This window comes from Acanthopagrus latus, chromosome 17, assembly GCF_904848185.1.
Source record: "Acanthopagrus latus isolate v.2019 chromosome 17, fAcaLat1.1, whole genome shotgun sequence".
NCBI lineage: Eukaryota > Metazoa > Chordata > Actinopteri > Spariformes > Sparidae > Acanthopagrus > Acanthopagrus latus.
Window position 1 is genome coordinate 2,722,890 of NC_051055.1, and position 25,795 is coordinate 2,748,684.

Here is a 25,795-nt window from a genome sequence, read left to right on the forward strand (position 1 = left end):
TATGGGCAGATTGTAACATGACATGAAAAATGAGACCTCCCCTCCTCAGTTGCCTTTACACAGTATAATTTGTTTAAAGCCACATCATGGAACTATTTTCACCTTCACCCTTAACAGCGTCAAAATGATTTGTGAATGAAATGTTTCTGCAGTGTGTAACGTCATTGAGAGAGTAGCATCACAGCGTTACGTATGTGTTTCTTCAACATGCAACCCACTGAGCAAAAACTATCCACAAGTCACTTTTGTGTTTTTGACGTCACTGACTAAAATGGCCTCCTGTGCCGAGCCTGATTTAAATATTTTTATTACACGGCTCTTCTCAATGCTGTAGAATGCTCCATTCACTTGAATGGGCCTTCCCAACAGTCGGTTCATCCTGTCGGGACTTATTTTCCTGATAATGACCGCCGCTCTATACATTGTCCCTTATGTATACCTCTTTTCAGCATTCACTATCGATGTCCAAGTGACATCCTTACAGTGTGCAAAATATTAAAAAAGTTTTGAATTTTTTTTCATTAAATTTTAGACTTACTCTCAACTTCCGTTACAGACATCTCAAGAACTATTTGTGGTTCAAAATCAACATTTTGTGATGATTACATTTTACTCCATGCAGCAACAGCTACTGGTCTGGATTTGAACCCTGAGCCTCAAGTATAGTAACCTTCAGGGGAGATGGACTCTAACAGCTGATCTAGACTTTAGACTTAAGACTTTCTTTATTTGTCATTCAAATTACACCTCACAGTGTAGAGCGGAATGAAATTTAGCAGCAGTTGGTTCAGCATAGTACAGGATAAAAAACAGCAGCAAGTATTCACATAAAAATAAATACATTAAAAGTGTCAATATAAATACTATATCAAATATAAAACGTATTGCACATCTATGTATCAGCTTTAATAGATACTGTGTTTTGGTCATTTACATTTAATCTCACCTATTTACCAAATAGCACAAAATGCCCATTTCTACATAATGTTGCTTTAAGTTGTTTAATGCTGCTGGACAGTGGATTTCAGCGTGAAGGACTCAGGTTGGCTTTTCTTCGACAGTCCAAAGGATGTGACTTCATGCCCTCATGAGTTTTGTCATCTCAGTGCCCCTCGTCTCTGCTAACAGAGAGCAACAGCAGCTAATGTTTGTTTAGAAATGGAGTCCAGTAAGATAAACTAATGAGTGACATGTGGAGTGGAGTGCAGCACATGTGGAAAAGTAGTACGAAGCCTAAAGGGGCTGCAGAAGCTACATGCACTCTGATACATTTGGGGTATGTTGCATTGTGGGAAATGTAGGCATCGGGTTTGAAAAGAATGGGAAATAAAATGGTGATATCTCTGTCCTGCTGTTTCAAGTTTGATCATCGGTTTTAAAACTGTTTATAATGAGTCCAATTATGGAGTGCAGCATCGGACCAGCAACTATTCTCACAACCTGGTGCCTACATTACCCACAATGCAGCAATGAGTGATATGAACAGAGACAATTTATCAGATCCGGCTTCCTCTGGAGCCACTAAAGCCTTTTTACTACTTTTCCCCCCACATATGCAGTAGTACGCCACAAGACCTGTAAACACACATGTGTGATGTATGAAACTGGTTGATTTACCCTTTAATCAAATGCAAATTTGGAGTTCTACTTTCAGTTATATAAAAAAAGGGAATTAAATGATCAAATTAAAACTGATTGGATGTAAATGATCGGTAGACTTGTAATAGGAACAAAGGCATGGAGACATGCGTTCATCCAGTATCTCTGCTATAGATGAATTCCACATCAGTGAGCAGCTCCTCTTTCAGTGTCAAAATCTATCAACTCCGATCTTGTGTTATTTACGTGAACGCTGAATTTGATGCACTCTCGTTGTCAGAACAGAACGTTTCTTCAAGGCTGTCTGATGCTGCTCCCGCCTCGATCGACCTGAATATGATCCAGGGACGCATCAGCTCCGCGTCGGGTTTTATTTTTGAATCAAGCGCTGTTTCCGGTCCTGGCTCCGAGCTCGGTCCCTGTCCGCGCAGTCAGCTGTCAGGACGGACGTGTCGCCTGTGTTCCACACACTGCGGACTCCCCAGTGTGTTTCTGAGCCACCCCGCCGGTCCTGGAGGGATCCTGAGTGATACTGAGTCGACATAAAGCGTCCGGACTTCGAAGCCATGAACTCAACGACGGAGCCTCAGGTGTGCGAGGAGTGGAGGGACGGCTCGGAGGGCTCCGTCTTCCACCTCGCTCACATCCTCCTCTTCCTCGGCTTCATGGGCGGCAGCGGGTTCTACGGGCTGCTCTACCTGTTCACCTTCCTCACGCTGGGCTTCTTCTGCGCCGCGCTCTGGGCATGGTCGCTCCTGTGCACGACGGCCGCCTTCCTGTGGAGCTTCGCGCTCTTCGGGGTGTGTTTGGGACAAGCCCTGCATGTGGCCTACCGGCTGAGGAGCGTCTCCTTCGGGAAGGAGTTCCAGGAGCTTTACAGCTGCCTGTTCAAGAGACTGGGGGTGTCGCTCACTCACTTCGGGAAGATCGTGTCCTGCTGTGATGCAGAGATCCACAGCATCAGCAAGGACCACTGCTTCGCCATAGAGGGGAAAACCCCCATTGACAAGCTGTCGGTGCTGCTGTCTGGCAGGTGACCGCAACACCTCGGGTTGAGTCTGCTTAAAGGAGCAGTCTGTAAATGTTGTGTTAGAAATGTTAATGAAGATGTCCACTGGCTGATTGAATGAATAAACTGAATAAACAAACGGACCTCAAAGTGTATACTCTGTTTAAATGTGGCGGACCCTGCCACCTTTCTACCTTCAAAGAGAGTTCTGAGTCCTTATTTTTCTCCGAGGACCGTTTGTTTATTCACTAACGCCAGAAGTGTGTATTTTACCTCATTAATATTGAGATTATTAAAATTCTGATGTTAAATTTCCTCTTTAAAACTAGATGGTTCCTTTAAAGACAGCTAGTTAGTTAGTTAGTTTGATAGTTTATTTCAAATATGTAAAAAAAAAAAAAAAAAAGCTAACAACATGAATTATTGTGGTTGTCCAGGGTTAAAACCTGTGGCCCAAATTGCACATGCTCGAGTTTCAAACCTTCAAAATTGCTTCATTTCATTGCAAAGTCAGTATTTCCATTTGTAATTATTTGGTGGCAGTTGGTCTTTGTAGGTTTTTCATAGAAAATATATAAAAATTCTGAATTCTTAATTGTTTCTCCAAAACTAAGTAGAGCTGCCTCAAGGCATTAATATGTGAATCAGAGAACAACAATGAACACAGTATGAAGTTTCCACTCAAGTCAGCATCATTGTTATTTGAAATCCCAATAGAATAGTCAAATTTGTGAGATGGCATACAAAAACTATACACATTTAACAGCTAGTTATAGTGAAATAAATGCTTTTGCTGTATGAAATGGCAGTTTGGCAGACTGTATGTACTTGGTGCTATAGCGCGCCTCCTTTATCGACCAAAATACCGTAATTCTCACAAATGTATTATTTGTTGCACCGGACATGAATGAAAAACTGTAATTTGTGGGTCTACCTTCAGTGTCAGAACCACTTTTTATGGTTCGTTCATGCACGAGGTGATGCGAGCACGTGCCATTGTTTTAATCAGTACTCTGCAGGAGCTCAGTTTGATATGACTCGGATGTTACAATGTGTTACCACAATCAATGAGGTCAGGATGCTTTTTATCGCTCCTCTGTTAAAGATGACCAGAATCTGGCTCCTGAATTTAGCCTTCCTTAGTTTCTGTAGGTAGAAGAGCTATCTCTGTGCCTGTTTCAATGTGATGTGCGATGACCAAGACAGGTTCTCTGTGATGGTATTTCAATGGAACCTAAAACTGTTCACCTGCAGTGAACAGAACACTCAGAGTCTTATGCTATGTGGGGACTGAGTGGAGGGCAGTGGATGTGGAATCCTTTCAAGGCGATGTAGGAGGTGGGAGAGAACTTATGTTATTATTAAGTTATACTTGCTCATGTTGGGTCTGTAAAGGAATTAGTTAAATAGTACGGTCTAGACTGGTGCACCTGATTGTTGCGATGTCACTGGGTGCACGTTGGTTCTGGTGGGCTATATAATAGGCTTTCTCCAACCTGCTGTTATGACAAAAGAATGGCAGATGAAAAAAATCCTGAACGCTTGGCGTGTTTTCAGGCCAACTTTGTAAAAAGACTCCCTGCTGATTGAAAAAGAAGGAGTTTACGTTGCGGATAGAGAGAGATAAAGGAAGCAGAGAGAGACAGAAAAGAGAGACAAGTGTGTGCATTCAGGTAGACAGATAGACGCTGTGTATTGTAAGCAAACTCTCAAAGTGAAAAGAAAGATGCTTGATTTTTGAGATTCTATATCGCCATTGATAGTGTTGACCTGGTCTACATGTTATAGTAAATATCATTTATTCCATCTGTTTTCCTGCAGAATCCGTGTGACTGTTAATGGGGAGTTTCTGCACTATATCTACCCCTTCCAGTTTCTGGATTCGCCCGAGTGGGACTCTCTCAGACCTTCAGAGGAGGGTGTATTCCAGGTTCATTTGAGCTCATGTGCATGTACAAGAAAACACATTTTGCACATCAGTCACTCGATTCACTAAAGCCTGTGTCAGCAGGGTCAAGCTGTTATCCTGCAACCCTAGTTTTAGGCTCATAAATCCTCATGAGCCCAATAAGTGTGTTTATGTAACGTCAAGTGCAGTTAAAGGATGAAACTCACTGTCAACAATAACTGTGTATCCAAGCCTGATCGAACTTATTTCTTAGTGCCATAAACCTTTAATAGATTGTTTTCACAGCAGTAACAGTGACATACCGGCATGAAATGAAAAGTGTAGGTGTAATCAATGACAATTATTGACAGCTGAATTAGGTAAGCCACTTCCAGGGTCCCAGTGCTGTGAAAGGTGGGGCACTCAGCCATTGTTATTATTATCATTATTATCTTTAGTGCTTAACCTGTGCTCTACCTGCTGTGGCACGTTATGAGGCCTGTTGTGATAAAGATGTGTTGTTGACAAAAACAGTAGAAATACTTCAGTGTACGTACACATGGCAACTACAGTGGAATTACTGAAAACTTACAGAAAAAAGACATTTTTATATCCTGTATCTTTTTAAATAACTTTTTAACCAAATTAGGTTATTATGTACAAAACAATCCCACTGATGACTCATGACTATTAGTATTAGAACATCCTATTTAGTCAATTTGATCAATTATTTGAATTTTACCTTAAAGGGAATGTCTGTGCTACTTTTGATCTTAGGGTTGAATCTGTTCCAAGGCAAAACTGCAAGATTCGACCCAGGTTGTAATGAAGTAAAAATCGCCCTTTAACTAACATTAGCTAGCTTGTGTCCTGTCAGCACCACCTCTTTGTGATCATGTATTCTTTCTCTTTCTGTCCTCACAGGTGACCCTGCGTGCTGATAACCCCTGCCGCTACGTGGCGTGGAGGAGGAAGAAACTCTATTTGCTTTTTGCCAAGCATCGTTACATAGCCAAGATCTTTGCCCTGGTTGTGCGCAACGACATCGCAGAGAAGCTGTACTCCCTCAACGACAAGGCCTTTGACGGCTCCGGGCACCGCTATGATCTCCGCTTACCAAGTTACTGTCACATGCCAGGGACTGAATTAGAAAAAACAGATGCCTTCCTGCAAGTGCCAGTGCAGTGTGAAAGGACTGCCTGAACGTGCACGCACACACACACACACACACACACACACACACACACACACACACACACACACACACACACACACACACATACACACACACACACCACTTAAACACTCGAGCGACTCACTGCACTGGAAGTCAGTTACTGTAGGTGGGCAAAGCAGAGTGTTATCTGTACCATTTAGGGTGAGGGGGTGTCAAACTGTTAAATTTAACCCCATAGTCATCAGATCTCAATATGCAAATCAGGTGAACGGAGCTGGCAGCCTGGTCAATAAATGTGTTTTGCCAGATCAAGAGGATACTCTTGAGGGATTGCTTCAACACATGTTACCAGGCTCAGATGAATGATAGATATATATTGGCTACTTTATGGTTGACTTGCAAATAATGCTGATGTTCATCACTAAGGTTTTTGACAGGCAGTTGAGATAGCAGAAAGATGTTTTTTACATGTTGGGCAGACTGACTCTGAAGGACATCATCAGTTTTTCTATAAGTTCACTATAAACTTTGTTTTCACTTCACTCTGTTTTTTTTTTTTACCACTGGGCACAAAATCTCCTAAGAAATGAAGGCTGACTAGAAGTCCATTCAGGTTGGCAGGCTGGCACCATGTCTGTCTGCTTTCCTGTCTCCATTACAGACTAAATGAACAAATGAACTCATGTGCTGCTCTGTTGTTGGTAGTTACTAAACTACAGAAAACAAAGGGATCCAGTTGTCTTTGCAGCAGCAGTGCAAACAGTAATATTGCTTGAAAACACTAGGGGTGGAAAGGTTGTCTATATCTTCCTTAGCCTTTTTGTCATTTGTTGAATACATACACAACAGAAATGTGTGTTTTTAGGGGAATTGGTGCCAAAATTAAAACATGTAACAGATATGGACTATGAGCAAAGTTGGTCTTTGTTTACACAAATCCAGTTAAGTATTAGAAATAGATGAGTCGCAAATACTGCGGTGACATCTCGTTACTTTTGACAACTCTGTCTAGAAAATCAAGACCAATCTCTCCAGCAGTCATAGTGACTTCAAGTTCAAGGGAGGTGCCACTGTCTAATACCATAGCCTACACTTTACATTGATTCCCCGGGACTCATGTTGAATTTATTATTGATTTATTAATATTATTATGAATGTAATTTCAGCCTGTTATGGATTAGGTATTTCATTAGTCATAGCCAGGCCATTCATGGAATAATCGTGAATACGTACCGTAGTGTATGACACAGTACTTCATCAGTTGGTGAAATGTGGTGGATGGTCAAGTTTTTTCTCTATTTGTCTATTATCTATACATCACGACCAATGTTTAATATGTAAAATATGATAATGTTTAGATTGATGTCCATATATAATACCTTAATCAGCAACTGGGGGCCACTGTCTGTTGTCTTTAATCCAACCAGTGATCTGGCAGTAATGGCGGTAATGCAAGTTGGCAGAACCAGCCAGTAAAATTTGAATCATGCTGAAATGCAGAGTCAGCGAGTTGTTTTTCATGTGAGCCAACAGGAAGTTGGACAGCTTTAGCAGAGAGAGTCTTTAACATGGATGCTTTGTTCACCATCTTGGAAAGTGGAACCCATTTCTCCTCAAACATTCATGGTGCACAGTCACTGTGACCCAATTGTTTCCCAAAATGTTGAACTTCTCCATTAAGCTAGTAGTTTGGTGAATCTGTTGGTGACTCACTGTTATGGTTGTACCCATCAAATTAGCTGCTCTTGACTGTGTATTCACTGACAGCCTTTTGCAGCTGTCCAGTCCTGTCCAAACACTGGCTTCTGCCCGGGGTTGAACACATTATAGTGAATTAAGACAGCAACTGTAATGACGTTGATGAGCTTTATTTATATAGCACCACCGACCCTTTGATTTGTAGATGACCGCTCTACCTCCTGAGCCTCGGCCACTGGGAATTTCTTGAATTATCGCTTACTATCCAGTCCTGGACCCTAACATTCTGCCCGAGCACTTTCTAGGTAAATAAGAAATAAATTAAGAAAAAAAAAACAATTAAGAAAACTTGTATTAAAAGTGCCTGATGTGTTAATTTGACTCTCTGTGGTTCTAATCACATACTGAAGCAGAACAGAAGAAACCCCAGCTGTAGATCTCCAGTCAACTCAACATCCATTTAAACTTCACACAGTGCGGAACTTTGACTGAGGAAGTCATTCATCTCTGTGTCTTCTGATCGGACTATTGATTAAGCTCATTGTGCACACGTCCACATGAAGGTTTGAATATAACTAAGAAGAGTTGGTTACAGTCAGTGTGATTATAGACTTATGACACTTCAGATTGAGCTGTAAAGGTCAAACTGAACCTAAAGACAAACAGCTGTGCTGAGCAACTTTGTTTACAGCCATTCATTGTGCTTGCACTGAAAGGGACTTATGTATAAAGTGAAATAAACAGGTGGCTGCAGATGTCTTAACTGGGATGTGTAATGTTGACAGAATAGATCGGTGCCTATTGTGAATGTAATAGTGTGGAAATGTAATATGAATGAAATAAATGATACTTTATATTACTGTGTGGATTCTTTGATGGCTGCGTTTGATATTCAGTGAATTGGCCACAGTAGTTTAACACAATAAACCTTTTGAACATCAACTTAGTAGACCTGTTGACATACTACACATGACTATATGATGACATACAATATCCTTACATGAATAAAAGACTAAAAAATTTAAAGAAAAAAATAAACTAGATCCAGTAATTCCTCAAATTGTGCTCTGCTACGTTGTGGTTGGCAGCGATGGTCTTTCCAAAAGGGAATTTTGCTCACACAATTCTTGGTCGATTCTTAGTATTTAGTATGTGTATCCCTAATTGCATCCTGACGCCAAACTGTTAGCAGAAGAAGTTGTGTGTTCTGATAATTTAACCGTCAGCATGTCAACATTCAACACGGTTGCACAAAAATAAACACAGCAGCTGATTTTCCATGACATAGCCACGTCCTTTACACGTAATATATTTGTCATTTCCATCGTCTTTTCTTCCATTAAGCAAAGATGAGTGGTTGCCACTGCTGTAACTGTTTCCCAAAAAGCAAATGACATGGCAATTGCTGGAAATGTCACTGTATTTTTTCTGTTTACTGTCTATGTCATAACATATCTTTTACTATTGGTTCAGACATCTAAAATCTAGTTAAAAACAGTCAAATGTCTTCACTTGCGAGGGTTAGTCAATTGCATTTCCATAGTCATATAGTGTACATATAGGCTGTATCATGTTTGTACACTTTTGGAAGGATCGTTTCACAGCTGGTGTTTCCTCTGACTGGACTTATGATCACCACGAAGATCTGGTACCTCTTAGTAACTGGAGGTGCTTCCAACTGACAGAAAAGTGGATACAATATTAATACTGTGGTAAAACACATCTCCTGCTTTTCTACAAAGCACAATGACATTTTTGTTAAAACAGTGAGTCAGCTCAAGAAAGGCGGTAGCAGCGCAAAGTCCTGAGAGGTGGCTCCACTACTGAGGCATGTATAACACCACTTACCAGCCCTTCCTTCCTCTCCTGGCTTTTCTCAGCTGTACTGAGCAGCACCTGCTTTCTACACTTCTGAGGGGACTTTGGCTGTGGTGTGTTTTTTCTGTTTGATTTATCAATTTCAGTAGGGTTTTTATTTCTTGTGCCACTTTAACGCAGTGAGGTCACTGGTGGCAACATGCTAAAGTTGGGACACATGAAATGTGGGATGAACAGGTAGAGATGCAGGTAGTCTGAGATGGACGGCAGAGGGGTTGATGACCCTATCCACCTCGAAGGGTCCAACAAAATGCGGAGCCAGCTTGTGGAAGGTAACGAGAGGAAAGCCAAACCTTTTGTCCAGGTTGATAATTGGGCACCGACAGACCGGGACGATCTGCCACCCACTGACTTCGCCGGGAGTAGGCAAGGCAAGGCAAGTTTATTTGTATCACACAATTCAGACACAAGGCAACACAAAGTGCTTTACAGGCACACACAAATTACATTAAAAAACAAAAAGTTCATTTAAAAGATATTGCATTTAAAAGACAAGACAATTGCATTAAAAAGACATACCTCAGAGCAAACCACACAGATCAAACCACACAGATCGAACCACAAAGATTAAACCACACAGATCGAACCACAAAGATTAAACCACACAGATCAAACCACACAGGTTAAACCACACAGCGTAAACCATACAGATCAAACCACACAGATCAGGATGACCAGGAAGTGGGATGACTGGCTGTGGTGCAGTGAAAAGCAGTTTCAAGGTCCTGATTGGCCCTCTCCATTGAGACTGGAGGTGGTGACACCTGCTTTACAAAATGTTTGCCAGACCTGGGATGTAAACTGGAGGGTTAGGAGGCTGGCGGTCTTAAAGGCAGGAACACACAGGCCCAACTGCTGGACGTCTGAAGAGTTTGGAGAGCCACCGTTGTCTGTGTTTATTTCACTTTACTGTAATGTTGACCGCTGACTAGAGCTGGATGGGGAACATCCTTTATTCCCTGGAGGCATCACTGAGAGGAGACGGGAAGGAAGAGGGAGAATCACAGTCTCTGGTGAGTGCTGGATATGAAGAGTTGACCTAAATTGAAGCACATATGCTACCCTTGGTTGCCCGTTAGCTAATGTCTACAGTTAATCTGGCTGTGGCGAATTAACACAAATGTACGGTGGCCAACAAGGGCAAACGCACAGCAACGGCCTAATGCTGCTAATACATAAACGATGCAGAACCAAAGACACACAAAACACATGCAACAACAAAATGCTGTAAACAAGGAAACGATGCAGAACCAAAATGACACAAACCCCAAAACACATGCAAGAGAGAAATGCTGCATACTGAGTCAACACAACGGAAGTGTCAACGCAATGGAAGTGCCAATACAATGTAAGTGTTAATCTTTTTGAACTGTTATTGTTATGTTATTGTAAAAGATTACAACCAAATATTTAAACCACGTACCTTTTTATGTCTCAGTTTTATGACGTAGTTTTTTTTTTAATATAAATTACACAAAAGACAAAGAAAATATATGTTTTATGTATTTCGGCCATAAGCGGTCGTATTGACCGCACATCATTTCCCAGGGTTTCATTGTTACATTTATTGTGCTTCTTTACAAATTTACTTGCAAGTTATTTATTATTATGGGATAATGGGTAAGGGATAATGTATAGAACGGCGGTCATTATCGGGAAAATAAGTCCCTTAGCCCTGTCGGGACATATTTTCCCAATAATGCCCGCCCTTCTATACATTATCCCACTTATTACAGACCTACTTGCCAACACGAAAAAAAAAAACTTAACACAGTGTGTCTTTTTACAATTTATTTATTAAGATTCATAGTGTTTTTCAGCAGAGAAATATAGTTCGCCAAAGCAATGACAAAGATGGTGAGCAGTCTTTTACAACTGACTTGACCAATACCGTGCTCTTTTTTGGAGATCAGTTCGTGTCGATCCTCTTTTATTTCATCGACATCTCTGTCATCCAAAACTTTCTGCCGTTTCGCGTCTCCCTCTTAGTTGCTTTCCTCTCTTTTTTTTTCTTGACCGGTGACCACAACTCAGCCTTTTGCCACTCGAAATCACTGTATTTTCCAAAAATATACAGGTTACTGTGAAACTTGTCCATACTAGTGGCCTAGGAGTATGTTTTTCCGATATGAAGTAGACTACAGATCAGCTGACGGTGCTTAGCAACTGAATACGCTGGAGTGATAAGTGACCAGACTACTTGCGGAGCAAAGATTCAAGAGCGTGGAGTGATACAGAATACGTGAATCAATGCTAAAAAGGCCACTTTCTTTGATGATGGTCAAATATGCTTAGCAAAGGTCAGTTATAGGAAAACAATTGACCACCAAACACTGGGAAGGCCCATTCAAGTGAATGGAGCATTCTACAGCATTAAGAAGAGCCGTGTAATAAATAAAGGATAATGCCCGAGGAGATGTCCATAATCAGGAATTAATGGACGATGCGGAGGCCTAAGAACCGCCCGACGCGCAGAAGAGAGTATAAAATGTAGCGGTCAAAATTACCGTTTACAGCCGTTCTAGTACTGTTGGCATTCAGACCCATCGTGTTAACAAGAAGCATTTGCTTATTCAAAGAAATAAATCTGTTTAAACTAGATATTTGTATGCCACAAAATAATTTTAAAAAAGTGTGTGTGGTGTGTGGTGTGTGTGTGTGTGTGTGTGTGTGTGTGTGTGGGGGGGGGGGGGGTAGTAGTATTAGCAGGTGTATAGGCAAACTAAATACAACAACAATGACCATTATTCATTGTATTATTACATTTGTGGGAAGTTATTACAATAAAGATTTTCACTTCCCACAAATGTAATAGTTATTACATTAGTGGGAATTCGCGTGCCACATTTGTTGTAGGCAGCGGCTGTTATGTATACAAATGTATTACATTTGTGGGTTTATTACATTAAATGCTGCATTTTTTTTATAAGGTTTGTGGTTTATTACGTCTGTGGACATTATTACATTGGCGGGCCTTACATTGTGCCTGATGAGAGTGGAGTAAAACTGTTAGAGAGGCGACATACGTGGTTTAAATATTTGGTTGTAATCTTTTACAATAACATAACAAGAGCAGTTCAAAAAGATTAACACTTCCATTGTGTTGGCTCAATATGCAGCATTTCTCTCTTGCATGTGTTTGGGGGTTTGGGTCGTTTTGGTTCTGCATCGTTTCTTTGTTTGCGGCATTTTTCTGTTGCAGCATTTTGCTGTTGTTTTGTGTGTCTTTGGTGCGGCATCGTTTATCTGATTTAACCCCCAGAGCTGATAAATATCTTTGTGACAGGTATTGGAGTATTTGAACTGAAGCAGTCTGTCGTCCAGCTCTGTGAGGGCAGGGGACCTTCACAGGAAGCCTCACTGACAGTGCAGCTCTGTCTCCCCCTGTCGGAGATGGCAGGCACCGCAGGAGCGCTCCTGTCGCCTTCTTGCCCATTTTAGTCTTTCCCTGTCAGCTGTGTGGAATGTGCGACGCACATTGTGCAGCCCCCCCATCTGAGGGTCCAGCCTGCAGTCCGCAGCAGCGTCTCCAGTCCCCTCACAGGGATCATTCCTCCGCTCTGTCCCACCGGCTCCTGCCGCTCCTGCTGCGCCCGCTGCTGCTGCTGCTCAGTCGGTGAGTACCTTCATAACGAGTCGTTCTCATCTCATCTCTCAGCACTTTGACCAGCAGTTAAAAAAAGTTGCTGCTGTGAGAAAATTCCTGTGAGGGGGGCTGCATGTGAATCCCCTCATCTATTTTTACATGCGATCCCTCCCAGTGCTGGAGCACACCAGCCTGAGAGGGAACTAACAGCCGCAGGGAAACTGCTCCGTTGTGTAGAGTTGGACAATAAGAAAAAAAAAGAAAGAAAGAAAGAAAGAAAAAAGAAAGAAAAGTACAGTGTTCAGTCATGATGCTATGTAGTCCATGTTCGTGTCGAACACTTGGAGCCAAATATTTATACTGGAGCTTTCCTGCACAGGCCTTTTGAGAGACAGTTTTTTTTTTTTGCCAATACTCTATTTCATAAAAATTGATACAATTTCCATCCAACGAAAAGAATGGAAATAATTTTAAAAGACTGAAATTGAATTTAAAAAAAGTTAAAAGGAGCTCTCTGTAGTTTTGGAGGCTGAAATGTTAATGAGCAAAAACAGATTTTCATTGGCTGATTATTTTTTTTTTCTGCCCAAACAAACAAATCTAAATTAATCTGTCTCTGGTTTCACTACTGAATAAAGTGAACTGACCTCAAAGGAAAAAACAGTGTATACTTTGTTCATATGTGGCGGACCCTGCCACCTTTCTAGCTTCAAACAATCTTCTCTGACCTTATTTTCCCTCGAGAACAGCTTGTTTATTCACTTAAGATGTGTGTATTAATGTTTATTAATATTGTAAATTAAAATTTGTAGTTACTATGTCCTCTCTAAAACTACAGTGTTCCTTTAAGGACAACAAACAACATGACTTGTTGTGGTTGTCCAGGGTTAACACCTGAGATGCACTCAAACTGCTCGTAACGAAAATGAGTCAAACCATCAAACTTGTTTCATTTTATTGCAAAGGTCAGTATTACCATTTATAATTATTTGGCCAGCAGTTGGTGTTTGTTGGTCTTTCATACTTGGCAGGGAGACTACAGTCATTAACATGTCACAGACAACTGAAGCTAAAAAAAAACCCCTTTATGTCTCAGCCACTCTGCACTTCCTGTCTGCACCACAGAGCTTTTCAGCCTCTTTGTGCTAATTTCTTTTATCATTTTCTAGCCCACCAACTCTGCTCTCAAGCAGCTGTTTTCAGCGACTATAGTATATCTGTGCTATAGACTGTACACTGCCTGCATCAGAAAACAGCAGTCAGATACTAGAACCACGTCATAGCACGTAAGACTCTGAATATGTCTCATGCAGTATAAGCCAGAGATCCTGGAAGGTTCTCACTGCTGCTGGAGCTGTTTCTGGCTGTTTTGGGACCCTGTGCAGAGTTTGGTTAGGGGAGCAATATTTTGATGATGACTGAATCATTTTTGAAATTTAAAATTCTTCTGACACGTGTTGTCAGTTCATTCAGTCAGTTCTGCAGCCCACTGACAGCCCAATTTTGTTTCAGCATGGGGGCCCCTGGGGCCTTCAGGGGCCATGCAACCGTGCAGTTCACATGTAGCAAAGACCATGTCTCCCACCTTCAGAAATCAAAAAAATACTACAAAGTGCGACCGCTATTGGCAGTTACATCTAAATAAACGCCAATATTAACTTTAAGTCAGTTCATTCAGCTAATCAGAATAAAGATTTTCACTGTTATCTGGTTTTATTTGTTAACAAAACCTTGAGAAATGTCTAACACAGATCTTGTAATACTACTACTACTACTACTAATAATGATAATAATGATAATTAGAATAACAACAACAATACGCATTATAATAGTACTTAATATAATAGTCATCCTTATAATTAGTAGTAGTATTGTTATTATTGTTGTTGTTGTTGGAAAACAACAGTGCTGATGTTCTGTAAAAGACGTCTATCTACTATGTTGCAGATATATCTATGCTAACCAGCTAGCCTGGCCTGGCCCTAACCTGTCTTGTAATACCACTTTGTACTATAAGTGATAATCTGACAGCAGTTGTAGTTTTTTTTTAAACTTGTTAAAAAAAATAAATAAATAAAAAAAAAATGAAACCTTCAATTCATCTAAAAGTCACATGAGACGGAAAATATAATATAGATTAAAGTAGGTTTTTTAAGGAAGTTCATAATAGATAAACCTCTCAAACATATTTTCTAACAGGACATAATTTAGGCTAATAGAGCAACCAAACGAGAAGCTGTATTCAAGAATGAACAGACGCACTGTGAGCAGTGTGTTACCTGTGAGCCCAGAGCCATTCATCACCCTCCACTAACATCCTCTCTAACCTTGTCCTAGTCTTCAAGGATGTCCTCTACTCCGGAGCTGCCCCCCTTCCTCTTCACCACCCTGCCCTCCTTTACCTCGGCTGGCCCAGGAGTGTCTAATGTGGAGCCCACTGCCGACCCATGTCGGGAGTGGGAGAATGCCCACCCAATCCTCTTTCATCTGGGGAACCTGTCCCTGCTGTTGGGCCTGATCGTCCCCACCACCCTGGGCCTGCACATGATCCTGCTGCGCCTCCTCCTGATGACAGGTCTGTACACTTCGCCCCCTCCTGCTGGCGTTCCTGCTGTGATTGTACCGTAGTAAGGAACATTGGACAACACTGACTTTATCACAACCTCAGCAGAGCTTCACTCTGTGCCCTGCAGTTGTCAGTGATCGCCGCGAGCTTGTTGATTCTTTTAAAAGCTGCCGTGCACACAGAGAGGTCTCTTCAACAGAGCCGAGGCCTTAAAAGGCTCTGACAATGGCAGATAACAGAGGAGAGAGTGGAGAATGGAAAATCCACTCCCAACATGTTTATCTTCTGCTCGGAAAGAGAGTGGAGACAGGAAGTAGCAGGATTTATGGGTAATGTGGTTGTAATTGTGACAGTTCATTTATTTATATTGCTCTGGCAGAAGTTAGTCTCAGAGGGATTTTACAGAGGAACAGAAACAGCAGAGAGCAAAGAGAGAGTAAACTAACAGAGCCACAGCAGGTCAGCATGTGAACTCACTTTACAGATATCATGGTGTATCACTATTGAAGTTTAGATTAGTCATAAAATCATATAATTTGATATTAAATAAATATGAAAATCATGTAATTAGTCATTATAAGGAACATTCCTTTTGCTGAAGCTGGGTGCTGAATGTTTAGACCCAGTGTCAACATGATGACAAAATAGCTGCATAGATTTCATACATTAAAATAACCTTTGATTTTGTGCCTTTACTTTTAGTGTCTTCACATGATGTTGTCTGCCGAATATTAAACTAAATAGTAAACTTTGAATTTATACTTGAATCCAGTATTAAAGGTTCCATATTGTAGAGAATGAGATTTCCTGTCAGTGTTGATTATAAAGCAGGTCTGCTTGCTGTATGAATGCTGTGAAAGTATCAGAACACTCAATCCGGGGAGAAAAGCACGCGGCCCACATTCAGACATTAAGTGACTTGTCTTGACTGCTGTAAATTGTGTCGTCACAGGTCTGTAATCACTGCCTCAGCCAGTAACACCCTGGCTGTGGTTACAAAAACACCAGCAGAGCTGATGTCTACCACTTCCTGATACTTCCTGCCCACTGAGGCCTCATGCCCTGCCCATGAGTTCCTGCTCGGCCCATACAGATCACATTGTGATGATGCCTCATATTTTAAATCTATTAAATATGAAACCTCAATGAATCAAAAAAAAAAAAAAATGTAATAGAAACTCATAATTGACCTTGTTTGCAGTTCGTCAACAGTATTTCAAAATAATGGTGGAAAATGTTTTAGGCACCTGGACAGAACTGGAAGTAAGGCTTAGCAGAGCTGTGGATCCAGGTCTGAATGAGTCTAGCCATATTATCAGCTAAATCTACTTTGTGTCTGTGTCCCTGTCAGGATGTGGTCTCTTCATTGTGTGGGCGGCTCTGTACAGGTGTAACCTGGATGTAATGGTCTGGAATGTGGTATTCCTGGTGGTCAACTTCATGCACTTGTTCTTCCTCCTGTACAAGCGCAGGCCGGTGAGTTCTTCTTCAGCATGCCCTCATTCACATCCCGGCTGTCCCCTTTACAGTCAGGCTGTCCTGAGTTATTGGTCCCAGGTGTCGGGGAAACAGTGTTCATTTATGCACAGGTCCAGCGATGTCTCGGTCAGGAGGCAGCATATGCTACTTTATGGTAATGAGATGCAGATAACATCCGTGGTTCTCACCGGGGATTCAGTGTGAGTGAGGGCCAGCGGCGAGCTGACAGAATCAGACCAGGACTTCTCATAATGAGACAGGAAACCTGTCCTCCTCAGCCACTGCTAGTTTACCAGCCCACCAACTCTGTTGTTTTCACACAGACCACAGCATGAATCTAGTTTGCTTTTTATGTTAGCTTTTATTAGAAAGTTGAGTTGAGGCTGTGTTTCCGCTCTCTCAGATTAAGATCGACAGGGAGCTGCGGTCTGTCTACAAACGAATGTTCGAGCCTCTCCATGTTCAGGAGGCCCTGTTCCAGAGGCTCACAGGACAGTTCTGCACCATCCAGACGCTGAAGAAAGGCCAGGCCTACGCTGCCGAGGACAAGACGTCTGTGGACGAGCGCCTCAGCATTCTCCTCAAAGGAAAGTATGTGTGTCTGTTTGACTCTGGGTGCAGCTGTCGTTCTGGTCTGTGATGGATATGTTTCAGTGACTAATTGTAGTATAGAAACAATGGAACAGTTGCCAAAAAAGTGAATCCAGTCATCATCTTCTCTCCCCATGCTGATGGAAATCAGGTCCACAAAACATTTTTGGAGCTTCAGAGCAAAACAGTACTGCAGTTTTCTGCTAAAAAAAAAATAAAAACACATATGCAACAGATGGCATCATACAGTTCATCCAGCAGTATCCAAGACTCTGGAAGCACCGACATCTTAAATTGATTTGAAAAGAAGTTAATCGTTTGACTTCACCAATCAAAACCAAAGCCAGTTTTTAAAAAAATAAGATTGAACTCTTACAATAACTGAAACAGTCAATCATTTCAAAAGTTTTGACCTGGAGTTCCTCTCTGACAGGATGAAGGTATCATACCGAGGCCACTTCCTCCACAATATCTACACCAATTCATTCATCGACTCTCCAGAGTTCAGGTCCACTGAGTTGCACAGAGGAGAGAAGTTCCAGGTAAGACAAATATGAACATACAGTAAAAAAAAAAAAAAAAAGAAAAAAACCTCATTTGTGCCATCAATGCTTCATCACCTCACGGATTAAAAGGTTGTATTCAAGGTCAAATAGATCAAAGATTTTATCAGGTCTGACCTGCCTTGTCATGGTCACTCGGACTGACTGGTGAATGGGTCTGTTTCATACAAACCTAATTTCCTGAAGAACAAATGTTGTAATGGTTGATTGCCAGGTGACCATCATGGCAGAGGAGAACTGTAAGTTCCTGTGTTGGTCTCGAGAGAGGCTCACCTTCTTCCTGGAGTCGGACACCTTCCTCAATGAGGTGTTCAGGTACCTCATTGGCAAAGACATCACCAACAAACTGTACTCTCTGAATGACCCCACGCTCAGTGACAAGGTGGGTCCAGCACTAGCACTAACGCATCAACATCATGCTGTGTGACAGCTGTGCTTGTGGTGGAGACGATGGTGGTGATGATGTCGGTGGCGGTTGTTGTGTCTCAGGCGGTGAAGAAGATGGACCGTCAGCCCAGCCTGTGCTCTCAGCTGTCCATGATGCAGATGAGGAACAGCATGGCCAGCACCAGCGACACCGATGATGTCCTCAACCAGATCCTGCGAGGAGGATCCACCGGATCATCACTCCGTAAGTCACACTCAACAAAATGTTGCAACCTGTAAACTACTGTATAGTGGACACATATCTGAAAGTATTTTTTAGCCAATTAAGCACGAGTACCATGACCCAGCCAGCCAGAATTTTTCTTGATTTACTTACATATTGTTGATGCTTGTTGTGGAAAAAAATAACATATATTGAAAAAGTTATAAGCCATCATGTTTCACATGTGTCAGAGTAAAAACAAACCTTAAAAATGATTACTCTGTGATTTTATCATTCAAGTATGAAAGGGTTGATGTGTTTCCATCATGTTTAAACCTCAAACCCAAACCTAAAAGATATCAGATTTCTTCAGAGAAAAGCTATTACAGTAAGTGTGTGTTGAACTCCAAAGTGAAGATAATTCATGGAAAAGAGGTATCTTTTTCTCCCTGTTCCCTTGTGTATACAGACCTGAACAATTCTGTCTTAACATCATGATCACTAATGATAATTGTGCATGTTTCCTACTGTAGATAAGTATTTTGAGTAGTACTAGTACATAACTCTGCCAAGGTTATGAGCCTAATCTGATATCCAACTGGGTAGCCCTACATCACTCTAAATGTTAAACCAACCATAACTCTTTCCCCATAATTTAAGATCACCAGATGTAGGACATCAAATCATACTCACATATAGATGTTAATGTTTGGCAAATGCGAACCAATAACCAGAAGCAAGCTTTAATGAAGTAAATTGCCAAAGAACCCAAGAACACATGTAGTATAAAGACAAATCAAGTGGAAAGTGGAAACAGCAGCAGGAAGACAGAGGGAGCAGACACAGAGCTGACCTGAGGACAAGATGGACGAAGTGATGAAGAGTGAATAAGAAATAACCCAATCATATTAGATACCTGCCACCTCAATAAAACCTCTGCTTTCCCCCCGAGAAATGAAATAATTACACACTGTTAAAGAACGTGAGAAAGAATTCCTGGATGTATCCCTGTATCTGGATGAGCACCAAAAGGTAATGGGGTCTATTCTGAGTGGAGACCATGGACGTTACTTTAAATCTGGACAGTGATGGAGGCGGAGCCTATTTCATTCCTATGGAAGCTTCTCAGCGGCACTTTGACACCAAGAAAATTCGACTTCCCGGGTACGACAACACCCAGATATCCGTGGTGTTTGGTGTGTGCACCAGAGACTCTAACTGACCGAGTCAGCTAACTTAACGGTTTAGTGCCTGTAATTTTGCAGTTCTTCTAGGCTGTCCACATTTCATTAGAATGAATGGCTCAGATTATGACAGTGAAATCATTTCTTTTGGGTTGTAACGCTAAAAAAAAGACACAGACTCTTCCCTTATAATGTAAACTTAAGGGAAAAAGTTTTTCCCATAAGTGTGTTGTGACGATGTAATCACACAGTTTGGGCACTACAAAAGTAAGCTTCCTGGAGGCTTGGTGGAGACCCATCCTCCAACCAACCATCAAACAGACACTTGAAAACATGAAATACTTGGCGGAGATAAAGCATGTAGAAATGATTAAAAAACAGTGTTTTCTGAGTTGTGCATGACTGATGAGGCAGATGCTTGCAGCTCACAGAGGCATGGTAATATTCCATTGCTTGCTAAGCTTCAGTGCTGACTGAGTGCCTGGTTAGAGCCAGGGAAGTTGTATTTGTTAGTAAAATATTTTAAGAATAAATGTGTCTCAGCAACACAAATGAATGAAGCAACTTGTAGTTATAACCTATTAATATGCTCAGGGTGAAGCTCCTCACATACTGTAACCTGTACTGCAATTAGGAGGAGACGCGTCACAACAATTGAACAATGGTATAATGAGGATAGACTGGGAAACCAAATCTGATTAACCACAGTTACATTTTTAATTGTGTCTCCTTCTGAAAAATAAGCTATTGTGTTAACCCAGCTGCTTTAACACCATTCAGACCGGGATATCTGCTCATTTCTGTGAGCTGCTGTTTGAACTGAAATTACACATCCTCAGAAAGCTCTCACACATCTCCACATTATAAACAGGTGTGTATCCCGACGGGCTGCATGCCTCTCTGAAACTGGTGTCAGTGTTGTTCTGACTGTCTTCCTCCCGTCCCTCTTCCAGCTCTGACTCCTCCCTCCCATTGAGCCATTCCCTGAATTGGGCTGTAAGATCACCTCTTTTATTTCACCCTCCCACCTGAAACCTTTACCCCACCTGAAACTTCAATTCACTCTGTAACCAAATAATCACTTCCTCAAACCTCTTCTAGAACACGAAACCTTCAAAACCTGTTCTGAAAGGGTTCCCCCTAACCTGCTTTTTTTTTTTAACCCGTCATTGCTTCATTTATAAGATTTACACTAACACCACTGAACAGCTGTATGTCCCTGTCCTGTGTGGCCAGTTTCACCTCCAACCACAGCAGCATCACTGATGGATATGGTCCCATCAGTGCTGTGTTTCACCTGTATTCACCCCCAGTGAACCCTGTGATGTCACAGGTTCCTGTTGTACACTTGAACATAAACCACTGGGTCATCAGAAACAAAACCTTTCATTGGATGTTACTATTTAAAGGAAGTTTACCCAAAAACTTCACAACAAAACAGCATTGCAACATTCTCCTTAACAACTGAAGTAGCTGGAGACTTGTTTTAAAATGTGAAATCAACTGAAACCAAAAGCATGAAATAGCTGCAGCCAGGTGCAGCTCTCTTGAAGCCCCTGAGATCCCAATTGATTTGAAAAAAGATTATCTACATAATTTAAAGCCTAAAACTTCACTGCAGCTAAAAAGCTACAACTGATGAAGTGGAAGTGGATGCGAGAATTATTCCAGTTATTCCTGTTTTAGCTTTTTGTATGTTTTAAACCAAGTCATCAGGTACTTCACTTGCTCTCTTAACAAATGGCGTGATTCTAGAAGTTTTTGAGTGAGGAGAAACAAACTTGGCTTGAAAATGGCTCCAACAAATCCTAAATCTATCACCCCATTCACACTGTCTTTTCAAGGCGGGAAAATTGAGCTGTTATTGCACCTTACCATCTGTATTAAAGTTACAGAGGCAGAATATTGGGACAGCTGATCCACTGATCCAGTAGCAGTAGTAACAGAGGTGAAACAATGTCTGTTTGTGAGGATAAGCCGGCAGCGCGGGACTGGGCTGTGCTAATGGTGTTCACAGTCTGACAACTAAACAGGAGGAAAGAAATGACGAATGTATATGTGATAAAGTGTCTGTCATCCTGTCTGTCCTACAGACTCTTCAAAACAGTGCCAAGCACAGACAATGACTATATCTATATGACCCGATTTTCAAGCAAAATACTCGCATCCTCACTTGTGTTGTTGTAGTTACTGTCTCTGGCAATTTCAACAGTAAAAATATCATCAGATTTAATGAAGATAAGTCACTGTGAAGGTCTTCAGTGAACTTTCCCCAGATGCAAGTCTGCATCCTTCTCCAGGAGTGAGAGCCAGACAGGGTCAGCTTTTTACTGATGGTGATTACGTTATTATGTATTTTTGAGCAACAAACTTAACTTTGTCACTTTCCACGATGCATGGTGGATCAGGACCTCAGTCACAACACATTACAACAGCATCCAGTGATGTCACAGTGATCCACCTACTGAATACCTGTAGGTTTCTATGGAGGCACACTCACAAATCTTCAGGACAGAGTTGACAGATCTTAATTTGACCAATTTGACATTTTAAAAAATATAAATCACTGTGAAGGTGCTTCCTCTCAAAGAAAAACTACTGATGTCATAGTGATGTCATCATTTCTAACACAAAGGCTGCATTATAAATCGGTTTAAACAGTATGAGATTTTCTTGGTACAATAACCATTTCATAGAATATTACAGTTTCACAGTATATGATATTAGACTGTTCTTCCTCTTGTTCTTGTTCTTCTTGTTCTTGTTCTTGTTCTTCTTATTATTCTAACTTGTATTACTACTGACGTTCTTATGTTGCAACGACCCTTAATGGAATGCCAATAAGAAGTTTTCTTCAGTTGAACAAACATTTTATTAAAATGTCATAAAATATTATGTTCTGACAGAAATAATTGTAATAACATTACTACAGTAGAGTGCAATACAGTGTATAAGCAGATACACACTGTATGACATTATCGGTTTTCTTATCTTTGGATACCTTGAAACCAGTATATCGCTGCAGCGCTATTCACAAACTGGATTAGTGGAGTTTGAGAGACAGACATGGACATTCACCAGACAGAGAGGATCTACAAAAGATGGTATTGAGTTGCATTATGGGAAATGTAGGGTGCAAGGTTTTCATGCTTGCGTGGAACTCAGGTCCGCATATCTCAGCTTCTGCTGCTCTGATTCAGACTGTTGAGTCCCTCAGCTTTATCCCAGTCCAGCCCCTACACCCTCCCCCTGCCCACTCTCACTCCATTTGTGTGGAGGGTCCGCCATGTTAGGTGTCGTTCCAAACCAGTCTGCCTTAAGTGGGAGTGGATTATAAAGCCCTCCAACAGCGAGTCAACAGATCGTACTCCTCTCAGGACCAGGTCAGGTGTGTCCAAGATGGAGGAAATCGACACAGTTCCATGCTGTCATTTTCTAATGATAATCAGTTAACAGGCGTGGGATTTGTTTTGTATTGTGCACTCATGATAGGATTAAGGTTTACACTGTATATTAGAGTGAACATGCTGTTAAGAAAACTGTATTGGAGTTGACTGATCAGGGAATGGTGTATCTTGACTTTCAGTGCAGAGGTTTAGTATCTCTAGTTGTAGAAACCTGGCAGTGATGATCAGCTCTTTGCAGCGTTTATCTAATAATAACCAATTCTTCCTACAACAGCCGTATTTGTTGAACCTAAGTGACATCACTCATTCATGTTCTCCTAAAACAGTGAGTGAAAGCAAGACACACATTAAAAGGAGACACTCTGTAAAACCAAACGTTTGCATGCGTTGCAGCCTGGATACAGACTAAAAGCACCTGAAGTGGAGTGCTGCTCTTCAAAAGCTTTTAGTCCGGAGGAGCAGCTCCGTTTCGATTCTGCAGAAGAGCTCTTACAGTTGAAATTCAGCAGCTGTCAGCGCTAATGGAAACACATTCACGGGGCTTTTTCTGCTTTCAAGCTTATCTGTTCATCCACTCATCTTGTGTGTGTGTGAGGTTTAGGGACGCACATTTGACAATAACCTCCTCTAGTGTGAATTGTTTGCTCTACAGGTTTGTGTCCTGTGACCACTTGTGTTGGTTGTTGAACCACAGTGATTGCACTTTTCATCCCCGAGTGCCAATCAGCAAAAATACAATTTGAGTTATATATTGAAAATGTATTATTGATTCCGGTGTCATATATATATTTTTTTTAATCTTTAGAAAAATCACCTGGCACCAAGACTTCCTCCAAAATGAAGCCCATAGAAGAAGGTATGGAGGACGACGTGTTCGAAGACTCTTCTCCCCCCAAGTCTCGCCACATGCCCAGCACTTCCACTGAGGAAGTGTAGCCAGAAAAAGACAGAACACACAGGATCAAATATCAGTGATGCAAGTCTCTTTAACAATCTAACAGCTACAGCCTGAGCGATACAAGTGCATTACCAGCCATGCCGTTTCCCCACACGCATGTTTATCTGCTGTCTGAAAGAACAAATGCCAGTGGGTCATTTAGAAACAGTGTTTCCATTATATATTCTATCCACTGACTAGTTTATTTTGACATATTACACATTTCGCCCCCAGCTAGTTGTTTATTACTGTGTGCATTAGCAATGTATTGGCTCCTTGTTACTTATTACAAAGCACTTCTGAATTAAAAGTAATGTATTACACATTACGTTATTCTCCCTTTTCTTTAACTAAATGAATGTGTTTGTTAACACGTTTACTCCCTGTAGAAAATAAGTGTAACACTGCTTGCTACATTACTTTTATATTGCTCTACAACATCAAATGCATTGTCACAGTTTAACAATGCAACGTTAAATGTTATTAAAGCCTGCATATCAGCCCCGCCCTAGTAAGGAGGACATACACAGCATCTTTCTCTTATGCTTTAATAACATAATACCACGAAGCTGACAGAAAAGAAAACCAGCACTGGTAGCATGTCATAGAAAAACGTCGTGCGGGTAAAACATGTCGCTCGTCCACCAAACCACGGCTTTATAATATAAAAGTCTGGTTCAGCTGATGTTTAGCTGAGAGCCTCTCCACAGGCACATTAAATGGTGTCACTGTGTCGATTGTAATCGATATCTAAAGAGGTCATGCAAACGCCTGACACTCCTTTTCGACCAGGGCGGTTCAGGCGCGTGTTAGGAGCCAGTGCCTTCTCTGAAACATAGCAAGTGTAGGGTGTTCTGACTTATCCATGAGAGAATAAACAAAAGATTTTAGCTAGAATATGGTCAAGCAAAAGAAGTCATTAATAAGTGCTTTGTAATGAGTAATAAAGAGTCAATGCCAGTGTGCATATTTTCTTTCAATATGTTCACCACACAGTCTCTCACTGTGTCTGTTCTGCACAGCTGCCCACTGGAGACAAGGCTGATGAGAGCGGTGAGGCTGTAATAATTATAATAGCATCTATAGCCCGGCTGGTTAATCAAGACAGTGAGATGAACGATGCTAGCAAACTCTGTGGAACTGAAGAGGACTTCAGGGATTGGGAATGAGGATTCATTACTGTGACACCGCTCTCTTTACATTAAGTTATTTGTATTATTGTTAGAATATTCTCGAACATCAATGTAGTAATTCGTCTCAGTAATCCTGTATGAGTTGGGCTCGAACACCTGTGCTGGACAGATAATAAAAACAGAGGAGAGGAATTATGTCTTTGTATAAAAACATAACTGGTCAGTCTTTCCCCTTTGTGTTGTTTCATTATACATTTTTTTTGATTATATATACAGATGTGTATATATATATATATATGTACAAGTATCACAACTTAAACAGTTTGAATTATTTTAATGATGATTTTCTTGGGAGAACTTATTTTATCTAGCAAGTTGTTTTTTAAATGTTTGCACAGAACCCAGTGCACTCTGTTTGTGTAATAAATATTTGAAGTGAAATGTCTCATCCTGTTTGTTGTCAGAGTTTTGGACCAGTGACTGTTGTGATTTTACTCCATCAAATACATTT

At 41.2% G+C, this 25,795-nt stretch overlaps 2 protein-coding genes across 3 annotated transcripts; both read left to right on the forward strand.

Annotated features, from left to right (window-relative positions):
• Positions 1-8,211, forward strand: popdc3 (popeye domain containing 3). The gene is made up of 3 exons (XM_037073304.1): positions 1-2,632; positions 4,430-4,538; positions 5,421-8,211. Exons 1-3 carry the CDS (start codon positions 2,166-2,168, stop codon positions 5,697-5,699), a joined length of 855 nt encoding a protein of 284 aa, XP_036929199.1. The 5' UTR covers positions 1-2,165; the 3' UTR covers positions 5,700-8,211.
• Positions 8,212-12,610: 4,399 nt separating this feature from the next.
• On the forward strand, positions 12,611-25,720 carry bves (blood vessel epicardial substance). 2 transcript variants are annotated; one of them, XM_037073303.1, is made up of 8 exons: positions 12,611-12,865; positions 15,173-15,410; positions 16,753-16,877; positions 17,284-17,471; positions 17,905-18,013; positions 18,249-18,416; positions 18,524-18,665; positions 20,761-20,803. In XM_037073303.1, exons 2-8 carry the CDS (start codon positions 15,182-15,184, stop codon positions 20,781-20,783), a joined length of 984 nt encoding a protein of 327 aa, XP_036929198.1. In that variant the 5' UTR covers positions 12,611-12,865; positions 15,173-15,181; the 3' UTR covers positions 20,784-20,803. The 2 variants fall into 2 exon arrangements, with proteins under 2 accessions (XP_036929198.1, XP_036929197.1); XM_037073302.1 differs by lacking the exon at positions 20,761-20,803 and adding an exon at positions 24,020-25,720 and having other exon boundaries at positions 12,618-12,865.
• Positions 25,721-25,795: the final 75 nt, after the last annotated feature.